This window comes from Pundamilia nyererei, unplaced genomic scaffold, assembly GCF_000239375.1.
Source record: "Pundamilia nyererei isolate P.nyererei 1_Seehausen unplaced genomic scaffold, PunNye1.0 scaffold00046, whole genome shotgun sequence".
NCBI classification, from domain to species: Eukaryota; Metazoa; Chordata; class Actinopteri; order Cichliformes; family Cichlidae; genus Pundamilia; species Pundamilia nyererei.
Genome location: NW_005187447.1, coordinates 3,510,022 through 3,532,553, shown reverse-complemented (window position 1 = coordinate 3,532,553; position 22,532 = coordinate 3,510,022). Strand labels below are relative to the sequence as shown.

Below are 22,532 nucleotides of genomic sequence, written 5' to 3'. Positions count from 1 at the left end.
GACACCGTGTGTAAGTATTCTCACTGGCCACTTCATTAGCTACACCTATTTATCTTCCCTTTAACACATGTATCTTATCAGCTCGGTGCATTTATGCATATAGACCTGATGAAGAAGAGCTGCCGAAGTTTAAAGTGAGCATCAGAGCAATGAAGAAAGGTGACCTCAGCGACTGTGAGTGTTTCTAGGATTTTCCCACCAACCAAGTGGTTGGAGTTTACAGAGAAAGTATTGAGTGAGCAGCAGTGCTCTGGGAGGAAACGCCTCGTTGCGGTGGAACATGTGAAGCATGTTCCTAGCAGACTGTCCAACCTGGTACTACTTGTACCTAATAAAGTGACCAGTGAGTGTGTTTTGAATGTGCAGAAAGTTTCAGACATCAGAAGAAATCTCCCTGAAGCACATCAGAACTGATAAAGTCCAGGAAAAGAAGATGGTCATTAAAGCAAGGCGTGGTATAAACACTGACCTCTGACTTCTTTAGACTGACACTCACACACACACACAAAAAGAGAACATGCTCTAAGCCCTGACCTCCATCAGCAGAAGCGGACTTACACTGAAAAGAAGGGTTGAAAACAAGATCTTTCAGCTTGTAATCTGATTTTTATAACAACATTACTTTACAGACTACAGCCTTGCAGCACAGGTATAACAAGTGTGCAAACACAGGTGATGTCCCTACATCACAGTCAGGGAGTAGTAACGCACCACACTAAGCCAGAACGCTGGACACTGAGTTAATGAGGACAGAAGCATGATCATAACCTCCCACTCATTTCTGACCTTCCTGTGATCGCCTAACGGGACCTGATCACAAACAACCCGACACACTTTAGCTTTTTGTGACCTTTAAAGCTCGTCATGGACACATGTTGGTGATCTGAGAAAGAGGAAGAAGAGAGCTTCCCTTATTCACTGTGAGACGCTGTGTTTGTGTAAAGTTGACTGCACAGAGTGTGTGCTGATGGCTTGAGACGATCATTGACCACAACAGGATCACCCAGTCTGTCAGCTCGGCCTGAAACAAAGTTGTTTTATTCTCGGAGTACAAAAGACGCCACACATAATGAATCTTTTACTAAACATCGGGATTGAAACCCTTCATGTTCCTATATAAAAACATCAGCAGAGTATAAAACAAATATTACAAATGTTGTTCTTTAAAAAACGATCACACAGAAGTGCCTACATCAGAAACACAGCTACTGTTCACACAGCGATCACTTAATCAGTCCAGCTTTGGCCTAACAATCATCAATACATCAGATACACACATGAGTCTGTCATGTGAATCACTCACACACTCCCTCTCTCTCACACTCCCCTCCCTCTCGCTCACACTCCCCTCCCTCTCGCTCACACTCCCCTCCCTCTCTCTAACACAGACTCAAACACACCCAGATCCTGGTCAGACACACAAAGAGGGCTTGGCTCTTTCGGGCAGCGCGAGCATCCCTCGTGCAGCAGCTTGAACTACAGTCAGGTTACAGGTTCAGCACAGAGCTACATTCACAATGAAGCAACATCACCGAGTACATTCGGAGCGATATAAATATTCACAGCTATGAGCAATGAAGGTGCAGCGGGGTTCCTGACCCAAGCTCATCACGCGCTCCTTCACCTCCTCTACTCTTTAAGGACAGAAGGACCATCAGTTTAGTCTGAGCTGGATGGCGTGGAGGGCGGAGTCACCGTGACATCACATCACCTACAAGCCCATCTGCATGTCGGCGAAATTGAAGAAGTTGTCGACGTCTTGAGACGACGTGTTTTTGTTGTCGGAGACAAAAAGCTGCAAGACAAAAAAATAGCAGTAAATGTGACATCTTCGAAAACGCAGAGTGAAGCCATAAGGATCGGGCCGGGACCGCGCTGCGCTCACCTTCGTCCTGCTGAACACCTCACTGGCAATGTTCTTGCATGCTTCAACAACTCCGTCCCCGTTCATCTCAAGGGCAATGACGGGGCCTTCGGGGAAAACACGACAGTCAAACCTTTAGGACACCGACAGCACCACCGCCCCATCTCCACCTGTGAGTCAGCCTGATACAAACATAACTCCCCCCTTCATAAAAAATTGTTTTTATAAGTCGCCTGTCTGCATTGTTAGATGCATAGCCTCTTTGACTGATAGCTGTCTGCTAGCTTCACCTGAACTGGACCTGTGGACTGTGATTGTGCTTTTGGAACCTTTTGGAGCATTTTTATTTGCCATCACGTGACCAATAACATGGCTGCTGTGAGGTCACAGTAGTGACAGAGCGTCCAACAAGGCTGAACTCCAACTTTGCTAAGTGAAATTACAGAATTTCGATTGGATGTTACTGATTAGCAGGTATCTATGTCAGACTGATATACTTGTGCAGTCTGTGGACAAGCATTAGCTCCACCCTCTCAGTTGTAGAAACAACAGTAACCTTTAGATGCTAAAATGTGCAGTCCAAAACCACCAGGTGACATCACTGAAGTCATGTCAATCTTTTACATACAGTTTATGACCAGGAGTGTTATAATACAACTTAACGTAAATGGCTGTATCTGTTCAGGTGTTTTACTTGCTGTCCCCCAAATATGTAATAAATGAATGAGAGTGTGATTACAAATATCACACACTGACTGACACACACCCTCTGGTCAGTACGAAAGAGCTCCTGATCAGCTGATCAGTGAGGAAGGAGCGAGTTTACCTTTGGTGATCCACTCCGTGAGGTCATCCGCGTCCCTCTGAAACACTCGCTTCACGTCTTCCGGCCGCATCGACACTTCTTTCGTCTGGATCAGCACAAAGCCTTTAGCGGTCGCCTGACCACATCGGAGAGAGGTTAAAGAGGTTAAAGTTCGCAGTGACACTTTAAAGAACCGTCAGTGAGCATGCTCAGATTCAGAGCATGTCCCGCATGCCTGAGTGCTGGAGTCACACAAGTTTCAACATAGCGAGCAGAGCATGGAGGACTGAGTCATCACCTTGTTGTCAACCTCAAGAGCCGGAACTGAAAGAATTCAGAGCGGTAAAAACATTTCTGAGACGAGGAAGCAAGTCTGTGTCAGGAGCGTGACCGAGCGGGTTCATCGTACATGCCTTTGTTTGCTCAGCTTTACGGCCTTCGGCAACTCATTTTATCTACCTGAGGACAGGTGCCGATGGCGAGAGTCCATAGCTAGAGGTTCTAATAATCAGCTCAGTGTGTATGAATAGCAATCCTCGATGCCCAAAAGCTCAGAACACTCCATTCATCTCAGCTTTCTGCTCTTGGATCTGTGTGATGTCACAGAGAGCGGAGAGATGAGCTGTAAATGAGCTGTTCACTGAACTGAACTGTGACTCATGCTAAGCTACTCTATTGTATACATTCTGTTGTACATTATTAAATACTGTATAATCTAAAATCAAATAAAGCCGCCAACAGAAGTAAAGAGTGTACTGAGCTGTCTGTATGACACACCTGTGTGTTTGAGAGATTTAAAGGATCGCATCATTAACAAGTAAACTTCACTTTTTTGCAATTCAGAGCTGGCGATGGACTCACTTCGTCAATGAGCTTGCGGGCGTTTGCAGTAGTGTACTCTCCAGCGAAGAAGACAAAGAGGCAGGACTCCTCGCTGTCCTTGTACCTTCCACCTTTTGTCAGTGGCACGATGCTTCGCGCGGGGTCGGCGGAGACTCGCACTGACTTGAAATCGGACTCAGGGTCTGGTGCCGGAACGAAATCCAGAACGGGTGAATCCTCTGGCATCAGGCTCCAGTTGGTCTCCCCGGACACGGGCGTGAAGTCGTGGATGTTGCTCCAGTTGTTGTTGAAGATGCTCAGCCCTGCGTCCTTGAAGTGGAAAGCGAGCTCGGGGTAGTAGTACTGGAAGCAGCCGAACTTCATCCCCGTGGACGACTCGATGATGGGCTGGGTGGCACAGCACAGGAACACCTCCATCTTTTTACAGTCTCGTGTGCGGAACTGCTGACATGCCACCACACACTTGATGTCTTTGCAGTCCCTGAAAAACACGCTGCCTTTGATGGGCCCCAGAACGATGCGGCAGTTCACGCAGTCGTCGATGGTGATGGTCGCCGAGTGATCGAACACATAGATGTTGCAGTTCTCGCACTCCTGGATGACGAACTGCTGACCATTCAGTTTGCCGGGCAGACGGCCCACCGTCACGTCTTTGAGGCCGGTCAGCATGTAGTCCTTCGGGTCCACCTGTGCAGAGAGAACAGAGGATTCAACACGGTTCACACTTTTACGGATGCACAGAGACACCATTTTTAACCCTTCTGTGACCATTAAAGATCCGAAAGCAAAGTCTGAGAGTTAAAAACACGCTGCTAACAGATGTGTGGGAATCAGCTGGACCAGAAGTACTACTTTATTTCACGTTGTGTCATCTTTGGCATTTGTGTCATATTCAACTAAAGAACGATGATGTGTTTCTGCAGCAGGCTGCTGCTGCTAACCAGTGTTGGGCAAGTTACTTTGAAAAAGTAATTAATTATAGTTACTAGTTACTTCGTCAAAAAAGTAACTGAGTTAGTAACTGAGTTACAAAATTCCAGGGTATAATTGGCCATTTTTAACTACTTTTGATTTTCCCTCTACATTTCACCTTTAAAAACTATTTACTTTGCCTTGTTTGGTATCATTCTTTTCAGCACAACCTCATGTGTCTGAATTTACAGTTATGTTTTCATTTTGACATACTGTATTAACACAGTTGATCTAAAATCAGACATAAAACATAAAATCCGAGTAGAAAAATTTATATTTTTTTACTGTAACAACCACAAACATGTTTATTGAATCATATTTCATAACTTTAAATGAAAATATAAATTGTCAATTTTAAAATCATATGCACGAGTTTTGCAAACAACAAAGTTACTTGCAGCCATTTACCTTTTACCCTTTTTAAAATAACCATTTCAAACTATTTACATAACAATCAGGTGTTCTGCATTCAATAAGATGCCACACAAATTATCTGTACCACTCCAAGAAATAATTTCTGTCCACTATAAAGGAGAACATCACATCCTGATACCAGTAGGTCTGAAAGCAGGAGGTGTATCATTCTTCCTGTTTTCATTCAGCAGTCGCCTCATTGTTCTGACACACAACGCAAAACTATCCACAACACTACACACCAACTACACAAGACAACACATTAACTACAAACTCCAAACATGCTAAACGTCACAAATCTCTCACATCTCAAAACTCACTCTCTTTTTCTCTCTCTCTCACTGTCGCTCCTAAAACTTCCCCCTCTTCCTAAACAACCAAATGTCATTGCTCAAAGCAGCAGTGCCCAGATTACTTACGTAGTCAGCTACTTCCGTGCAACTGATATAAGGTGCGGTAAGCTGAAGACAGCTTTAACCGTCTGTTTGTTGAAAAAAAGTAACGCGACCGCACCGCATTTTCTTGTTAGTAACGGTAACAGCGTTGTAACAATAGAAATAGTAATTAGTTAGATTACTCGTTACTGAAAAAAGTAACGCCGTTAGTAACGTCGTTATTCCCATCACTGCTGCTAACAAAGAGCAGCACGCACAACCTAAAACTGGCTCCTTGCTCAACTGTGCGTGATGTTGAGACACGACGCTGGTTCATCAGCTTCTAAAGCATGCTTGTTTGATATATCTACACAAATATGTGTTTTTAGCTAATATCGGTCCCAAAACTCGACCCTGTCACACGTTCAGATATCTGAGATGTGTGACTCTGACACCACATCCCTCTGAGCCTGCAGCAAACTGAAGCTGGTTTATGGTTGGTGGATATTTTGGTTGTCACTTTTAAAGGTGTGACCTCCTGTGGGGTAACACCGCAGCTTTAATGTGTGAGAGGGGTGCACGTGAACCACATGCCGTTTGGTAGTAAATCTGATAATCAGATAACACCGGCTGCAGGAGGGAGGGGTGGGGGTGCCTGAGCCATGCTGTCTTAGCTCGCTGCTCGGCTCACAGCGAACACGTGAAGCTGAATCTTTGGCTGGCGAACAGCAGGAAACATGTTTCCAGAACAACAGGAGCCCACGAAAGCACCGTCAGTGCAGATAACGTCACTATTATCATCACTGAGACTGACAGATATGTGACATCACAGGGATGATCATGTGACGATGTTCGGTGCTAGGCCCACACTTTTTTATGCAGTTGTTCCGATTATTCTGATTTTTTGTGTGTGTCACCACTTCTATCCAAACAGGAAGTGACTTGGCAACTGAATGCCACAGACACTACGAGGATGGACACATTAAACTTTTCTCTATTTTGAGGAGAGAAAGGGAGACTACCAATGAGAGCAAAGATTATTGTTGATTAACATATGACCTGGAGCTTTACGTAGGCAACTGGAACTTTATAATGAGCTTTTCCAACAACATTCTGATGTATTTATTCATCTCTTGTATTTTCTGGTTTTCCCTAAACGAATATGTATACATAATGGAGCCGTTTTTATATATTGAAGCTTTTTGTTTGTGGACTTGGTTTCATGACTTGCTGATCTCACTGTGTTTTTTCCATTTTTAGCTGTGGAGCTCCAGCTGGACCTGTGCACATTACACTTCTTATTCTTTATTTTGCTCAGCTGAGTTATTTTCCCTTTCATAAGGACATGGTATGGCATTTTATTTAGCATACACAGAGTTTATTGTTATTTTTTGATGAATTTATTTAAATCATGTGGCTTTTTTTAATTAGATGCATGCAAACTGAGTTCAAGTGTAAGTTTTTTTTCTTCTGCATTTTTAATTGTTGGGCTTATTATTCTGCTTTCAGCTTCGAGCTGCTGTCTTTAATTTTTTTGCAGCTGTAACAGGTAACACATAAAGTTTCGTTTAAATTCACACATTCACATCTGGCTGTTTTGGCTGTGAACAACGACAGGAACAGAAATGTCGGTGACCTGAGAGGGCTATTTCCGGCGTCTTTTGCCAGGTGTGATCTACCTGCGCTAAAGCCTGGCTGTGGGTGTGTCCCGGTGCTGCTTACCTTCTCTCGCTTGTCCCAGCTGTACTGCTTCGGAGCCTCCTCGCTGTTGTTGCCAAGGGGAACCGCGTTGCCCGTCGACGCAGTTTCGGCGGAGGTTGTGGTCGGCGCCCGTTCCTCTTTTTCCGGCGACTTTCTCTTGGATTTCTTGGAGAAGAAGCAGCCCATGGCGGCCTCGAAACGACGGGGAAAGCGGGAGCGGGTTTGTGTGCTCGGAGAACGCGGTTAATGCGGCCGAAGCTCAGGCTCGAACTCTTCGCTTGGCTCGGTATTTTTCAGCTTCCCGTTTCACGGCTTCGTTTCGCAACCAATCGAAACCCCGAGGGTCGCTGTGTCAGCCAATCACAGACGTGAGCATAGTGACGAAACCACGCTCACAAGGGGCACGTTCACAAGACGTTTAAGGACAAGTAGGAAAAAGGAGCTCAGAACCAGTCTAACTCTGATTTATGTTTGCGAAACACGCACATGAAGAGTGTGGAAGGCCAGAAGCTCTAAAATGAAATATTTAATTAATTAAATAAATCATTAAATATGTTATTTATTAATTACAATTGGAAATACATATTACACAATTTATTAAATGTTTTAGATGGAATGAATGGCCATTTAATTCATGATTTATGTATTAAATTATTTAATTTATTAATTACATTGTTTCTACTCTGATTTGATGTTTTTTGTCACGGTGCAGATTTCTGACATTTTTTGTAAATTTGAGCATATAACAATTTGATTATTTGTAACAAAAGAGTGTGAAACTTCACTTAGACTTGTATTTCTAACCAAACCACGTTATGTTGTGTAGCCTTCTGGATTTTAAACTTATTATCCAGGCTATACAGTATATAAAATCAAAATTCACATCTTTTATGTAACTGAAATGTTTAATTATCTGGGCTACAGAAAGTAAGAAATTTGCAGACTATGTTCATAAGAAACATGTTTGCACTTACTGTATTTTAACCATATATAATGCATATTACAGGATGTAACACCTGCATATGTGTAAAGAAATGACTGTGATTTTGCCACCCTAAGAAAATGTTTCTAGCTCCACATCTACACCTAAGCAGAGGTGGGCAGCATCCACCCAGTTGAAAACTAAAAACTCTTATTTTTACAGAGTACTGCAAAGGCAGCAGCAGTGACACCAGGCCACGCCCCTGAGGCTGCTTCCTTCACACCAGAAAGCAGCTTCCACAAACATATTATTGTGATGTAAATAATTACCGCTGACATGAAAATCATGTAGTTCAAAGCTGCTGCTTTGAGGCCGCCATGTTTATGTGCTGAGGTCTAACTGTGCGCAACCAAAAACCACACACACACAGACACACACACACGCTGGCGACAGATTAGCCTGCAAGTTAAGCCACAGGCCACTGTAATTATAGGTAATTCTCCTCTCCCTGCTGAAGCTTCTCTCATTAATTGATCATTAATATACAAATTGTCATGACCACTGATCAAAGCCCATCAATGGCTCACTGGATCAAGTTCTGATCAGGTTCTGATCCACTGTGGCCAAAGCGCTTGCTCATCAGGGCTCATATCATTGTTGGGTTTTCTCTGTCTTATTGTAGGCCTTGATTGTTTTTTTCTAAAACATCGCTATGCGGATAGATTTTAATTCCAGGAATGAGCTGACATTGTTTAATGTGTCCACTACACTTTCATCCACATGGGAGGAAGTCCCATGCTCTTTAGGTCTTGTGGTGTCATATTACTCCAGTTTATTGTGGTAATCTAGTAGCATGAGGTTAGCCGATGTCTTTGTAGCTCCTGTTCTGCCTGCAGCCTGCTGGAGTAGAGATGCTGGGAACCCTGTGCATCAGGAGGAATTATAGAAGTTCAGTTTCAGCATCATTCACACAAAAGCAGAAAGTTCAAGGAAACAGCTCCAGATTTCTCAGATAGCCAAGGAGTGACTACCTACTACTATAAGCTGTGTAGAATAATAATGAACAGAATGATATAATCAAATATGCAAAGAAGGAGTAGGACCCTCCACTCCCACTCACACAAAAACACAGCCACATTCATTTACCCGTCAATTTGTAAAAACCAGGAAGATTGAAAATGAATAATATATGCACAATAATAATAAAAGAAAGTGCTGGATAAGATTAAAAGGAAGCAAAAACCTGCTTTCTGATTGCTTGCTTGCTTGTTTGCTTCCTTAAAGGTGCTTTTCGCAGTGACCTTCTGCAGACACTGACTGAAACTTTGACCACCAAGGGGCAGCATCTGTAACATTTTCAGAGTGTGTTGCTGTCTAAAGTTTTTATATTGGCCATTTCTCAGTACTCAAGAACGCAAGTCTATACTTGCATTCTTGCTAGTCCATACTTAGTAAGTTCACACAGGAGTCCATACTTCCCAAGAACATAACGCAATCATTCTACAATTGGAATGGCACTGTACTTGATGACATCACAACTCCAGAGTTTGTTTAATATTTGCAATGGAAATTACACATTATATAAAAAATTACAACCTGTCTACTAGGCTTCATACAGTTACACAGAAAGCACAGGAACAAATAAAAAACTGAAATAAACCAAACATTAACATTAACAATGAATGAAAGACTTGGATGCAAAAATTGTGATTGGCTGTTTGGTCCCCAATCAGCTCGTTAGCTACTCCATTCTGGAAACACTGTCCAAAATGTAGCTAAATCCAGTGGAGTGGTTTGGTTTAAACTAGATTAAAACCAACAATGGTCTTAAAAATTATATATTTTAAAATAAAATAATTAAACATACTAACTCTAAATGGGTTGAGCTACACTATGGACAGTGTTTCGAGAATGCAGTAGCTAGCTAGCTGATTGGAGCCAATCACAATTTTTGCATCAAAGTCTGTGATTGGTTGGTTTTGTGGCACATTTATAAAGGTGAACTGAGTGAGAGGGGCTGTTGTGTATATGGATAATAGCAAACACTGAAATACATTTCTTGCATGCAGCAATAAATTTTGTTCGCTCAAATTAAGCTTTTATTCACTCAAAATATTTCTTCCTCAAAATGCAACATTTGCACTTGCAAAAATTATTTATGTGCGCTCACAATAGAGGCACAAAATAACGCCATACCAGTCAGAAGTTCTCACCTGAAAATATCTTAAAAGTTGATTTTGTGTCAGATAGAGTCATATTTCAAACTTTTTAGCCACTCTCCTTTGCAAGAACGCAAGTACGCGTGCTGAGAAACGGCCATTCTCTTTAGCCCCTCCCTTTAGTTCCCTTGGGTAGCTTTACAGTGACTCGCTGCGCCATCTTGTGGTTTAAAAGGGTATTACATAAAAGCCGCAGTCCAGCTCCATATCCACAATCCACAGTCATAACGACCTATGTATCTAACTGGTAGTAAGGAAGGGACTGATGGAGGCTGCGGGTAGAGGTGGTGGGGGGAGGTGGACCTCGATGATCAGTGTGAGAACCGAGCTCACGTCAAGGAGTGAAAATTTCAACTAACAGTGGAAATGTGATAATTGACTGCATACAGTTTTATCATGTTTATTGTGTTTACACCTGTTTCATAAACGGTGTTGGGGGCGGGTAGGATTAAAGAGGAGGAGAAAAAGTCGATCCTTGTATTTTCACGCTGGACACTGGGGGGTGGAGTAGGTGGTGCAGCTGCTTCCACTGCAGACACATCATGTGAGCAGCTTCCTCCTCCTCTGCCTCAGCCCGCTTTCAGCTGCGCGGTCGTCACAGCGCAGGCGCAGTGACTGAGAGACCTCCTCGGTGCTCGCCGCGCTCGTCAGAGGCTCAGCTGATGGCGCAGAGATGATGGCCGCATGGATCCTCCTGAGCTGTGCTTGGGGACAGGGCATGCGCGCGGAGGACTTCGCGATGGAGGAGCTGGCCACGGAGAAGGAGGCGGAGGAGAGCCACCGGCAGGACAGCTTTAACATGCTGACCTTCATCCTGCTGCTCACCCTCACCATCCTCACCATCTGGCTCTTCAAGCACCGGCGGGTCCGCTTCCTGCACGAGACCGGGCTGGCGATGATCTACGGTGAGCCTCGCCCATACGCTTAACGGCACGCTCGCGCACGCCGACACCGCACTCTTTGCGTGATTCGGTCAGAGGAGGAGACGTGGCCGTTATTTTTAAGACAGTGCAGAGCCGCCGACGCGCGTGCGCGTTTCACATCGAGCTGCCGGTTCGGTGTCAGCGCGCTCCCGTGCGCGCACCTCTCTGACTGAGCAGAGATCAGCCGAGCAGCTGCTTCAAGAGTCCAAGTGACACCAGCCGGCAGGTCACATCACACTCATCACACACACACACACACACACACACACACACACACACACACACACACACACACACACACACACACCACTTATAACAACCCTGTTATAACCTTGCTGGCGGTAGAATACTCTGTGTGTGTGTGTGTGTGTGTGTGTGTGCGTGTGTGTGTGTTTGTGGGCTGATTCGGAGCCTCAGCCCAGCCTGGTTCTTCTGCTGAGGCTGTCCTGCCTCAGCAAACATGGAGAATGATGACATGAACAAAGATCATCAGATAATGTGCGAATGTCTCTGATCACCTGCAGTGATTAGTCAGAAGGCCTGCTGGTGTGACACATCTGCACGGTCCCAGTGATGGAGGCCATCTGTCCAGCGTGTCACTCATTAACCACACATGTCCTCCGAAGAAGGCAGACTTTGATTTGTTTGGACCTAAAGCTCCAAGGCAAACATGGCTCTGGTGATTTTCCAAGTGTGGTGTCTGTGCTGCACAGGGTCAAAAACAGGAAACAGGCACTGCGCTCACAGCTGACGTTTGCTTCTTTAACACCATTTCATGTTTCATTACTACTTATACATGCACACCTCATGTACTAATATCTGTCAGCCATACTCTGCAGTTAATTGAGTGACGTTTAACTTCCAGTTAGGCGAACAAGTTCACACAGGAACCTCAGACCATTTAAAGGGTGCTGGAGGAAGCAGGTGGCCCCCGATTTAAAGTTATTGTAGGCTGAACTGACGCTGTATTTACTGTAACCTCACAGGAGATGTGTTATTGGTCAGAAGATGTAATTAACATGGTCCAGAGGTGCAGTTCAGGGACTCTGGTTAGCTGAGGTGAAGCCGAGCAGACAGCCACAGTTAACTGTGTTGCCATCCACCTGTCAGAGAGACTTTTACACAAAAACACACCCTGAGTAGCCTTCATTATGTAATGTTATCCATTATTCTTCTACTGATTCTAAGGTCTGGTTAAGGACATCTTGTTCAGACCTTCTGACCTAGAGACTCATTCTAAACATTATCAGTGTGTGTAAGCATGCTGCAAAATATCTCTCTGCACTCAACATGCACCTGCAATATTTCAAATCCAGACAATAACACGGAATGAAGCTCTCAGCCTTTAAAATACGGAGCGCCAACTCGTTTATGAGCACATTTGCATAGTGTATAAATAAAATGATTAAAACAGCTTTATTTAATGATTAACATAAAAAGTCAAACATTTTCAACACTAACACTGGTCAAAGAGGCCACGCCCCTAAAACACAAACTTGGGTTACCTACCTAGTTTATCAAGGTCAAGATGAACTTTATTATCTCCAAGGGGCGTTTGCTTTGTAGCCACCTGCATAAATAACACACATAACACATACACCCAAAACACAAACCACATAACACAATCTAAAAAATTAACAGTGGTAGGAACAAGTGAACCACGAGGCAAAGAACCTCCACCCTGAAGCCAGTGAGACAGTCGGTGTTCCAGTCTGCTGGTACTGATCCCCTATGGTTGGACAGAAGCTTAAAGAAGCCTTGAGTGCTTTAACATGAGCATCTATGGGAACTCCTCCACCCTCCAGCACTCCAACATAAGTACATAAATCTGAAAAACAGAGCCGATCCCAGATCACTTTACACTGCAGTGTATAAATAAAACTGAAGGGTTGTTGTGGAGTCCACCGGTTAAACCTGTGATAGTGTAAGAAATGCTGCTGCAGCTTCATGCTGTTGACGATGAGACGCAGCCTCAAGCGTTTGTCCTGATTTTACTTCCTGCTGAAAATCCGAGAACAGAAAAAGTGAAACAGCAAGTGGTTTAATTCTATATGTGTGTGTATGTGTGTCTGTGTGTGTGACTGTGTGTGTGTGTGTTTGTGTTTCTGTGTGTGTGTGTGTTTGTGTGTCTGTGTGTGTGACTGTGTGTGTGTGTGTGTGCATCTGTGTGTTTTTGTGTGTGTGTCTGCATGTATTTGTGTGTGTGTCTGCAGGTGTGTGTTTGTGTGTCTGCATGTGTGTGTGTGTGTTTGTGTGTGTCTGTGTGTGTGTGTGTGTTCTTCAACCTCCTAAGACCCAAACTCTTCCCCAGCATGCATTTTTAATTTCTCTTTGATATTTGGTCATATTGGGGCCCGATGAATGTAAAAACAAAGAATTACCAGATTTTTTTTTTTTACCTTAATTTTATTTTGAAGAAAAATAAGAGCCACATATGAGGATATTTGTTTAAAATTTTGATAGAACAGTAGCAATATAATGTCCTTGTAAGTGGATATCAGGCTCTTGTGGAGCAAAGTTGAGTATTTTGGTCTAAATAACCCAAAATGTGATGTCCGCATATGTGGACGCCAGGTCCTAGGAGGTTAAAGTGGCCCCTTTGCTTCCTGGACATGAATCAGTATCTATGAAAACAGACTGATGGAAAATCAGGTCCAGCAGTCTGTGACTGAGACCAGAAACAGAGACACGAGGTCCCCACTAACCTTTCGGTATTTCTGTTTGTTTCTCTCAGGTTTACTGGTTGGCGTGATTCTGCGTTATGGCATCCCAGCCAACAGCTATCACAACAAGACGCCAGCAAGCTGCTCGCTGAGGGAGGGACCCACCAGCACACTGCTGCTGAATGTCAGCGGGAAGTTCTTTGAGTACACGCTGAAAGGAGAGATCAACTCCCGCGAGATACACAACGTGGAGCAGAACGACATGCTGCGAAAGGTGAGGAAGGCAAGGAAGTACGCTGGCATCGCTCACATCCGCCTGGCAACTTCAAACTTTGTGTCTTTTCCAGGTGACCTTTGACCCCGAGGTCTTCTTCAACATTTTGCTGCCTCCCATCATTTTCCATGCGGGCTACAGTCTGAAGAAGGTAAGAGTCACCTGCTGTGTGTGGACGGGTGGGGCTGTGCGTGTGAGCTCTGACTGCTTCACCTGTCTCCATGTTTACATTTAAAGCATAGCAGGTGATGCTTTCACAGCAAGGTCACATCTAACCTGATAACATAACGCACTCATGAACGATATCAAGGTTACGCCAGAATAAATAGGCGGAGCCACACAGACATCCACCAGCAGCTCAGGTGCTCCAGTCTGACCAATAACACTCCAGGGTGGGTCGCTAGGAGGCAAGTCTGATGAAAAATATCAGCCAATGAAATTGGAGTGAACATGGCCATCTTTCCTGATCACCTAACCGACTTTTCCAAAAATCTTTCATGAACCCAGAAGAACCTGCAGGTAAACACACCTGCCTTCATCTGTACTGTGGTGCTGCTTACTGTATGTGTGCTGTGCAGCTGAAGAGTATGTGAGCAGCATTTTGTGCTTTTCTTGTGAAATTGTTTTTCATGCTGGATCTGCTGATTCAGCAGGAAACAGGAAACAGGAAGTAAGAAGAGCATTTTTGTCTGGCGTTGCTGTTTGGTTGATGTGTGAGTAAGGAGGGTTGGATGCAAACAGAACTGAGCGCCGACCTGTACAGGCTCACGTCCTTTAGAAACCTGACTCAGCACTTAGAGAGCTGAGCGCGCTCCGTGCGGCAGCCAGCCGCAGAGGCCTCTGATTGGCTGCCTGGCTGGGTGAGTGTGAGGAAGAACCACATATCTTCTTCTCTTTCTTCTTCTTGCTTCTTCCAGAGACATTTCTTCAGGAACCTGGGCTCCATCATCACCTACGCCTTCCTGGGCACCGCCGTCTCCTGTTTCGTCATTGGGTGAGTAAGAGCCAGGTGTGACATCACCCTCGGTTTGCTGCTGCGTGACTGACGTGTCATACCTGTTCCCTCCGCAGGAACCTGATGTACGGCGTGGTCAAGCTGATGCAGGCAGTGGGTCAGCTGACGGGGAAGTTTTACTACACTGACTGCCTTTTCTTTGGCGCCATCATCTCTGCCACGGACCCAGGCATGAACACGAGCATGGGAAGGAGGACGGCGTGCATGAGTGTGAACGCGAGCAAGGTTTTCAGTGTTTTCTTTGTGTCTCCGCAGTGACGGTGCTGGCCATCTTTAACGAGCTGCACGCTGACGGGGATCTGTACGCGCTGCTTTTCGGCGAGAGCGTCATGAACGACGCCGTAGCCATTGTGCTGTCCTCGTGAGTTCATGCCTCGCTTTACCCACATTTACTGGTTTAGATGACAGTGGTCAGCAGTAGGGACCTTTGACCCCTGCAGTGACCTGTGCTTTTAAAGACGACAGATCGTGTAGGTCTGATTAACTGAGTAGATGACACAACAGACCAGCTGCTGACAGTCATGACTTCATAACATCTGCATCCTCAGCTGTGATCATTAACAGCTGAGGGAGGCGGGGCTCTGGCAGCAGGTGGGCACGCGTTACCCTCACTGCTCAGGAAGTAAACGTCTGCGCAGCTCTCAGCTGCTTATTTGCTTCTTAACACAGAAATAGGAAATGGGACACTGCTGGCATGCTGATCGGTGAACGTGACCACTTCCTGTCCCTGCTCCAGGTGTTTGTGAGCACAGCAGTCTGACTGTTTTTATTTAAAGAAATCTCTGACTGCACTCAGCGCTGCACTCAGATATTTCCAGCTGTGGTTTCTAGTGACCACCTGTGGGGGCTGCAGGCAGTGCTCTGGCTCCCCCTGCTGGGAGATCACAAGTCACCTTTGACTCGTGTTTTTGTGTTTCAGGTCCATCGTGGCGTACCAGCCGGCCGGCGCCAACACGCACCAGTTTGATGCTTCAGCTTTTTTCAAGTCTGTGGGGGTTTTCATTGGCATTTTTAGCGGCTCCTTCGTGATGGGCGCGGCCACGGGAGTGGTCACCGCTCTCATATCCTTTCAGAGAAGTCAGCGCCCACCACACGACCCCCCTCACCCCCACCCTCCGCCCAAGTACAGCAGATATTCACATAAACCTGAAAAACACAGATGAGCGTCCAGTCTTAGCACTGATCCTGGTCCCTGTATCCAGCTGTGATCTATCAGCAGTTTAATATCTGTGTAAACCTTCGGCCTCACATCAGCAGTTGGAACAGATGTGAGCTCAGGTGAGAGCAATTGAACAATCCCTTTTCCAGCTGTGATTTTTCTGGGTCAGATTATTTTCTAATAGTCAGATTTTAGCTCCCTGAGTGGAGGTCGTGGTTGTGAGGTGGACAAACATCTGTATAATAATCTGTATTGTAATTGTATTGTAATAATTGTAATGTATAATAACACTGATCACACAAATTTAGGTCCTGAGAGAGAGGTCCTGAAGCAGGTTGTGAGGATGAGTGGGTGGGTTTTAAAGGTGGATGCTGAGAACCTTTGACGTAGAGGTAAAGACGTACGTGTCTTCAGTAAATATTGTAAGCTTACTATACAGGACAGATCATCTGACTGCGGGGGTGGGGCTACGTTCACATTTGCCAACTGGTGTCTCAGTCCTGTGTTTACGCTCTTTGACCGGAACCTTACGTCACCAAGTTCACCAAGCTGCACTGCTTCCCGCTGCTGGAGACGGCCCTCTTCTTCCTCATGTCCTGGAGCACCTTCCTCCTCGCCGAGGCTTGCGGCTTCACAGGTGAGCTGACCTGTCACAAACATCAGCCTTGCCATTTGACCATCACCGGGCGACTCGCTTCACATGCAGCACTTCGTCCTGTTCACAGATTTACACTGTTCCGTTCCGCCCCACGTTTATCATCAGAATACATCATAAAAGGTTATTCATAGAGCGCTTATACAGGAAACAGTCAGCTTTAAGGATGTGTTACAGGCACACTGTCAAATCAGATCCAAACAGCACCATCCACTGCTAACAAGCTAGGAAACGTCACCTGAAAATGTAGAAGAACATTTTACAAGAATCAAAACTGCTCCATTTATTTCCATCCAAGAAAAAAAGAAATCTGCATCAACACAATAGATATTCAGCTGTCATCCATTGACTGTCTGCGATGGCTGTGGGGGACACAACCTGCACAGGTGTGAGTGAGAATTTCTGCTTTATCCACGCTTTACGTTCACTGCACCTCAGAAAGATTACACACCTGCTTAAAGCATCCTCACAGATTCTGTGTTACCCCCCCCCCACACACACACAGATGTGGTCAGGAGTCAGAATGGATTCAGATATTCAAAATAATCTGATGGCTGAGGTGGGAGGACAGTGGTGCAGTGGTTAGCACTGTTGCCTCACAGCAAGAACGTTCTAGCTTGGACTCCACAGCCACTACTATGTGGGCGGGGCCTTTCTGTCTGCATGTGCCAGCTTCCTGCCACAGTCCAACACATGCCGTCAGTGGGGTTTTAACTGGTGATTCTAAATTGCCCACAGGTGTGAGTGTTTGTCTGTCTCAGGCTAGGCCAGGTGTCCCCCCCCCCCCTCTGGGATAAGAGGAAGAGGATGGATGGCTGAAATTTGGCATTGTGTATTTCAGCTGGCTGTGTGTGTGTGTGTGTGTGTGTACGTTGTCCTGCAGGCGTTGTGGCCGTGCTGTTTTGTGGCATCACGCAGGCTCACTACACCTACAACAACCTCTCTGAAGAGTCCACAAAGCGCACCAAGCAGGTATGTGAACATGTGACCCCACCCCCGCCCATGCCCCCCCAGCCATCTGGCGCCTGGGCCAGATGGTGCCTGCCCAATGAGCCGGCTGTGACCTTAATTTCCTCCCCTGACTGCTCAGTTCCATGTGGGGGGTTGGTCTGAGGGACAGGATGAGATTAGCAGGAACACAGTTTGGATCTGTACATGGCACTGCCATTGAAAAAGGGGCGGTGTCACGGAGCAGCAGGAAGTTTACTGCCTCTCAGACAGAGTCATTTTAGGGAACAAACGGCGCACACGCCCCTGGATCCCTCCCAGGAGGCCTGGTTCAATATACATTTCTGTTTTTAAGCTTTAAACTTGAACACAGTTTTTATTCTGTGTTTGTCTGCGTCAGCTGACTCAAGCTGGAATCACGTCCTTTATATTTTTATTTTCTCGCACTTTGTTTGGATAGAGGACAGTATAGTTCCGTTTTTATTGTTATTTTACTTAAATAAAGTTTTATCACACCAGTAATAAACCTGAAGTGGACGACAAGATAAAATTCATACACAGAAGTGATAAACTGTTAAATCGTCTCACTAACACTACAAATGTAATATTAGAAGTTTCTTCAGATAAGCAGCTGAACTGAGATTAACTAAACATTTCTCAGTTGGTCTCCAGTTACTGCAAAGAGTGGATCATTATAGCAATTCATCCTTAAATGCAACATTATCTGTTCTGCTAACCTAAAGGCATGATGGGGCTCATCCTGTTTACTGTGTAACCACATTCACATATTTTATGATTCTAAATGATGATGAATATTTTTAAACTGCAGCTTTTTGAGGTTCTTCACTTCCTGGCTGAGAACTTCATCTTCTCCTACATGGGCTTGGCTCTATTCACCTTCCAGAATCACATTTTCAGCCCCGTCTTCATCATTGGAGCCTTCGTATCCTTTCTGAGCTTCTCTCATTGTCAGAGTAGTACCTGCAGCGCTGAGAAAGCTACCTGCTGCACCCTTATTTCCTCTTTTTTCACATATTGGTCACGCTTGTGTGTTTCAGATCATCCAACTAATGTTAATATTAGACAAAGACAACTGGGGCAGTTTTTAAAAGATGATTTCAATTTTCAAGGGAAAAAGGGTTATGTAAACCTACCTGCCTCTGTAATCCTTTCCAGACTGATAGAGGTCAGTTCTCAGCTGTTTCTTTACATCTTTTAGCTTCACTTTGTCAGACAACTTCTATTTTGTGATTCAGCAGCTTTGACAGTGATCAGGCCTGGGTGTGGCAGTGACACTGAACAGATCTCAGATCTTTGTCTAGTATTAAAGTTTATTTGATCATCTGAAACATGTACGTGAAAAACTAAGAAACCAGGCAGGGCAGTAGATGGAGCTCAGTACGCTCTAGTCTGATTTGTCCCTTTTGATATTTTTGTGTGTGACCTCACATATACCACAAACATCCTTTCTTTCCAGCATTAAAACTTCTTAACCCGGGCCGTCAGATTGCCATTTTCATCGGAAGAGCTCTGAATATCTACCCGCTCTCCTTTCTTCTCAACCTCGGTCGAAGGCACAAGATCAAAGGAAACTTCCAGCACATGATGATGTTTGCAGGTATGAGGAGCGCTTCCTGTCTCTGTAGTTCTAGCTCGTCGTGTCGGGCTGGGTGGTTTCAGGATCTCTTTCTGCAGGCTTGCGTGGGGCGATGGCGTTCGCCTTGGCCATACGCGACACAGCTACGTACGCCCGTCAGATGATGTTCACCACTACGCTGCTCATCGTCTTCTTCACCGTGTGGGTGTTTGGAGGTGGAACCACACCCATGCTGTCCTGGCTGCATATCAGGTTAGAAAATCAAAGTGCTGCACTGCCTTCACGCCTGTGAATAATAACAGAAAGTTTTAAATATTCGAAGAAAAGAAAAGGCTTGACCTGACCTGCTGAGGTCACCTGAAGCGAGGTGTGAGTGGTGGTTGAAACACCTGGGAAGAATCTCAGAGTGGACTGTGACAGTTGGTGTCGTAGGCCACCACTTTTGGTCAATGATGACCGTTTACAGTGGACATAGATGGGCTCTTTACTCCTCTTTCAGACCATCTGTGTCCTCTGTCCAAAAACATTGATGTCTTCGGCGAGTGGCCTTTTGCAGTGCAGATGTGCAGCTGAGTGTTGTGTTGTGCCATGTGTTTGTGGAGTGGCTGTTTGGTTTCTCCTCCCTGCACTGCAGACACTTTATAGGATTACTGTGGCTCAGCCCATTGTAACACTCTGTAACTGTGTGTGTGTGTGTGAGAGAGGATGAAGTGTGTCTCTTTTGTTTTGTTGTTTAGCAGTGTGTTTCATTCTGTATTTTTGTTTATTTTATTTCTAAGATAAATCTGCAAAATTTCAGAGACGAGAGCTAAATTTTAGGACTGTGTGTGAATTTTATACACAGGTAGAATATCTGCACATTTAATCAGGTTTTCCAAGTTTAAGGAACCATGATGTTTCCAAGTCTTTGTATGCAGTGGTGAACATCATGGCACTGATGTACATTACTGAGACCTCCGTAATTAAATTGTTGCAAATTTGACTCTATTCACACTTTTTAAATTGTGTTTTTAATGCAAGTTGTAATTAGTTGTTAGTTAGATAAGTTTTCTATTATTATACCTAAATTGTATTATTATACCGCTTCTGCATCCTATGACTACATCCTTAATGTGGTTTGTAAACATGTGAATGTGGGTGTAAAAGAGGAAATTATTAATCTGGATGTTTTTAGTGGGAGAAACTAGGCCACTGAATGAACAATAGAGTCATGCAGGCCTGAAGAAGTCACCTGGTTGATGACGAAACGTTTCTCACACTGAAAACATCCAGATGAACAGAATCGACCTGGGATTTCCTTACCTGGATGATTGAGCATGCATCAAGAAAAATTATTCATCAAGGTATTAATATTCACGTTGAAGTACTGACTGTTTGTCAGAGGTCTTAAGAGGGCTGCACAGTAGACACCGCAGCGTCCAGGAGATGGAGCCAGAGCTACTCTGCTGCTTTCCCTCCACCTCCTGCTGCTCCTCTGAAGAAGCTCAGCTTCAGGATGCGTGTGTGTGTTTACAGTTTTTCTTAATTATAATAATTTTGAAAACTGAGTGGATCCCAGTTTCTTTAGGCAGGTCAAAGCAATCAAGAAAAACTGTAACATGTGTGCTGTGTGTATGTATTTGTGTGTACCAAAGTTTAGGTAGCTTTATGAGGCCCAAAAGTTGGAATGCCACTATACTTGTGGGGAGCAACAGCCCTTATGGGGACATTTTGATGGCATTTTTGAGACTCAAAATGTGGTTTTAGTGACTGGGTTACAGTTAGATTATGGTTAGGTTTAGGGTTAGGTGTTTATTGTGATGGGTGGGGTTAGGGTAAGTAGCTATGGAAAGCATAATATCAGTTAGATGGCCCCACAAAGATATAAAAACACGACTCTGTGTGTGTGTGTATTTAATATGTGTGCTGTGTCTTAGGGCGGAGCAGGAAGTATTATGTTGGAGGTTTAGAGCACTGCCAGATTCTGCCCCTTTCACCCTGTGAACTCGTTGCTATGGTGACAGTAACCGGCCGTGCTGCTCTGTGCTCTCAGCATCCTTCTCTGCAGTGATGTGTGTGTAAATTTATGTTTTGCCTCTTGGTGGTGGGGTTAAAAACAAGCCTCAGACGGTGTTCCTCCCTCTGTGCAGATCATTAACAGCGGCACGGTGAGACCTGATGGAGTGTTGGTCCTGACGGTCTGGAAGCAGGCAGCCTATCACCGAGCGGCATGACTAATCTGTGACCACAGTGGGACAGTCAGGGTGCTGGTTTCAGCTTTTAGGAGAATGAGCATTTAAAGTCATGAAGCTGCTGCTCTGTGTTTGATGCTGAAAGTCAAGGTAAAGTTGTCAGGTGGAGAGAGGTGGAGTTTTCAATACGAAATTAGATGTTATTGGGCGAACACAAGCTGAGGATCAGAGAGAAAAACAGGAGCACAAGGAGCGGATGTGAGGCCTTTACATCACAGACTGTTAGCTTTAGGAGGAAACTTCAGGCTTAGCTTGTATTTTCAGGTTTATGAAGTCAGTCTTTGAGTAAAACATAGGGCAGCAGCTGTTCTGGTCTGATGTAGGATTAAGCAGTCCTGGCTGCTGTTGTTGCTTTCATGATGCTCCAGATGTTGTTGGCTGGTCAAAGCTCTGGAGAGCAGTCCAGCGGCTGGGCTCTTCTCCTCTGAAGCCGTACTGCTGGAATGGATGCAGTCTACAGTTTAGCATCATCCCGGTCAAACACAGCAGCCTTCCTGAAAAAAGCATTTGTATGGAGCAGATGTTGCTCTAACACCTGTTTGTACCTTTGAGCGCTGATGGAGCCTTTCCAGATGTGCCAGCTGTCAGCTCCATAGGCAGTGATGTCTTACAGTTCCGCTTCAGCTGGGTTTGTAAAATTCAGACACAGGTGGAAACAAGCAGCGAATCAGGAGGCAGGAAGTCAATCCATAGCAGGCAGGGAACAAAGACAAAGGCACTAGCACGCAGACGAGAGACGCCAACATTAGAAATATGAGGAATAATATAAAAGCCCAGAAATACTTTACAACAAACTGAGCAAAACATTTAAAACTGAGACACAGAAATGTCGTAATAAAGCTCAGACTCAACGGTTAACACCGTTGTCTCTCAGGCTGGGAGTTTCCAGTTTCCTGTTTAAATAAAGGTTTTTGGGGCGACCGTGGCTCAGGGGGTTGGGAAGCGTATCTGTA

General features: G+C 44.9%; 2 protein-coding genes across 2 annotated transcripts in view; one reads left to right on the top strand and one right to left on the bottom strand.

The window, feature by feature from the left end:
• Positions 1-1,011: 1,011 nt before the first annotated feature.
• rp2 (RP2 activator of ARL3 GTPase) lies at positions 1,012-7,414 on the bottom strand. Its single transcript, XM_005732407.2, has 5 exons — positions 6,995-7,414; positions 3,531-4,199; positions 2,691-2,805; positions 1,886-1,971; positions 1,012-1,795 (listed from the first exon to the last, which is right to left on the bottom strand). Exons 1-5 carry the CDS (start codon positions 7,157-7,159, stop codon positions 1,712-1,714), a joined length of 1,119 nt encoding a protein of 372 aa, XP_005732464.1. The 5' UTR covers positions 7,160-7,414; the 3' UTR covers positions 1,012-1,711.
• Positions 7,415-10,619: 3,205 nt separating this feature from the next.
• Positions 10,620-22,532, top strand: part of slc9a7 (solute carrier family 9 member 7) — a 24,119-nt gene continuing 12,206 nt past the window's right edge. Inside the window, exons 1-12 of the mRNA XM_013910643.1 lie at positions 10,620-11,019; positions 13,772-13,974; positions 14,048-14,125; positions 14,892-14,968; positions 15,046-15,158; positions 15,245-15,350; positions 15,909-16,050; positions 16,680-16,785; positions 17,687-17,775; positions 18,581-18,694; positions 19,258-19,369; positions 19,447-19,600. Coding sequence (XP_013766097.1) covers positions 10,788-11,019; positions 13,772-13,974; positions 14,048-14,125; positions 14,892-14,968; positions 15,046-15,158; positions 15,245-15,350; positions 15,909-16,050; positions 16,680-16,785; positions 17,687-17,775; positions 18,581-18,694; positions 19,258-19,369; positions 19,447-19,600 — 1,526 coding nt within the window. The 5' untranslated portion in view covers positions 10,620-10,787. The remainder of the gene's footprint in view (positions 11,020-13,771; positions 13,975-14,047; positions 14,126-14,891; positions 14,969-15,045; positions 15,159-15,244; positions 15,351-15,908; positions 16,051-16,679; positions 16,786-17,686; positions 17,776-18,580; positions 18,695-19,257; positions 19,370-19,446; positions 19,601-22,532) is intronic.

Coding starts and splice junctions, on each gene's coding strand:
- rp2 (XM_005732407.2), bottom strand. CDS start 7,159: ATGGGCTGCTTCTTCTCCAAGAAATCCAAGAGAAAGTCGCCGGAAAAA. Junction 4,200..6,994: donor GCTGGGACAAGCGAGAGAAG/GTAAGCAGCACC, acceptor CTCTCTGCACAG/GTGGACCCGAAGGACTACAT. Junction 1,796..1,885: donor AGGTGTTCAGCAGGACGAAG/GTGAGCGCAGCG, acceptor TTTGTCTTGCAG/CTTTTTGTCTCCGACAACAA.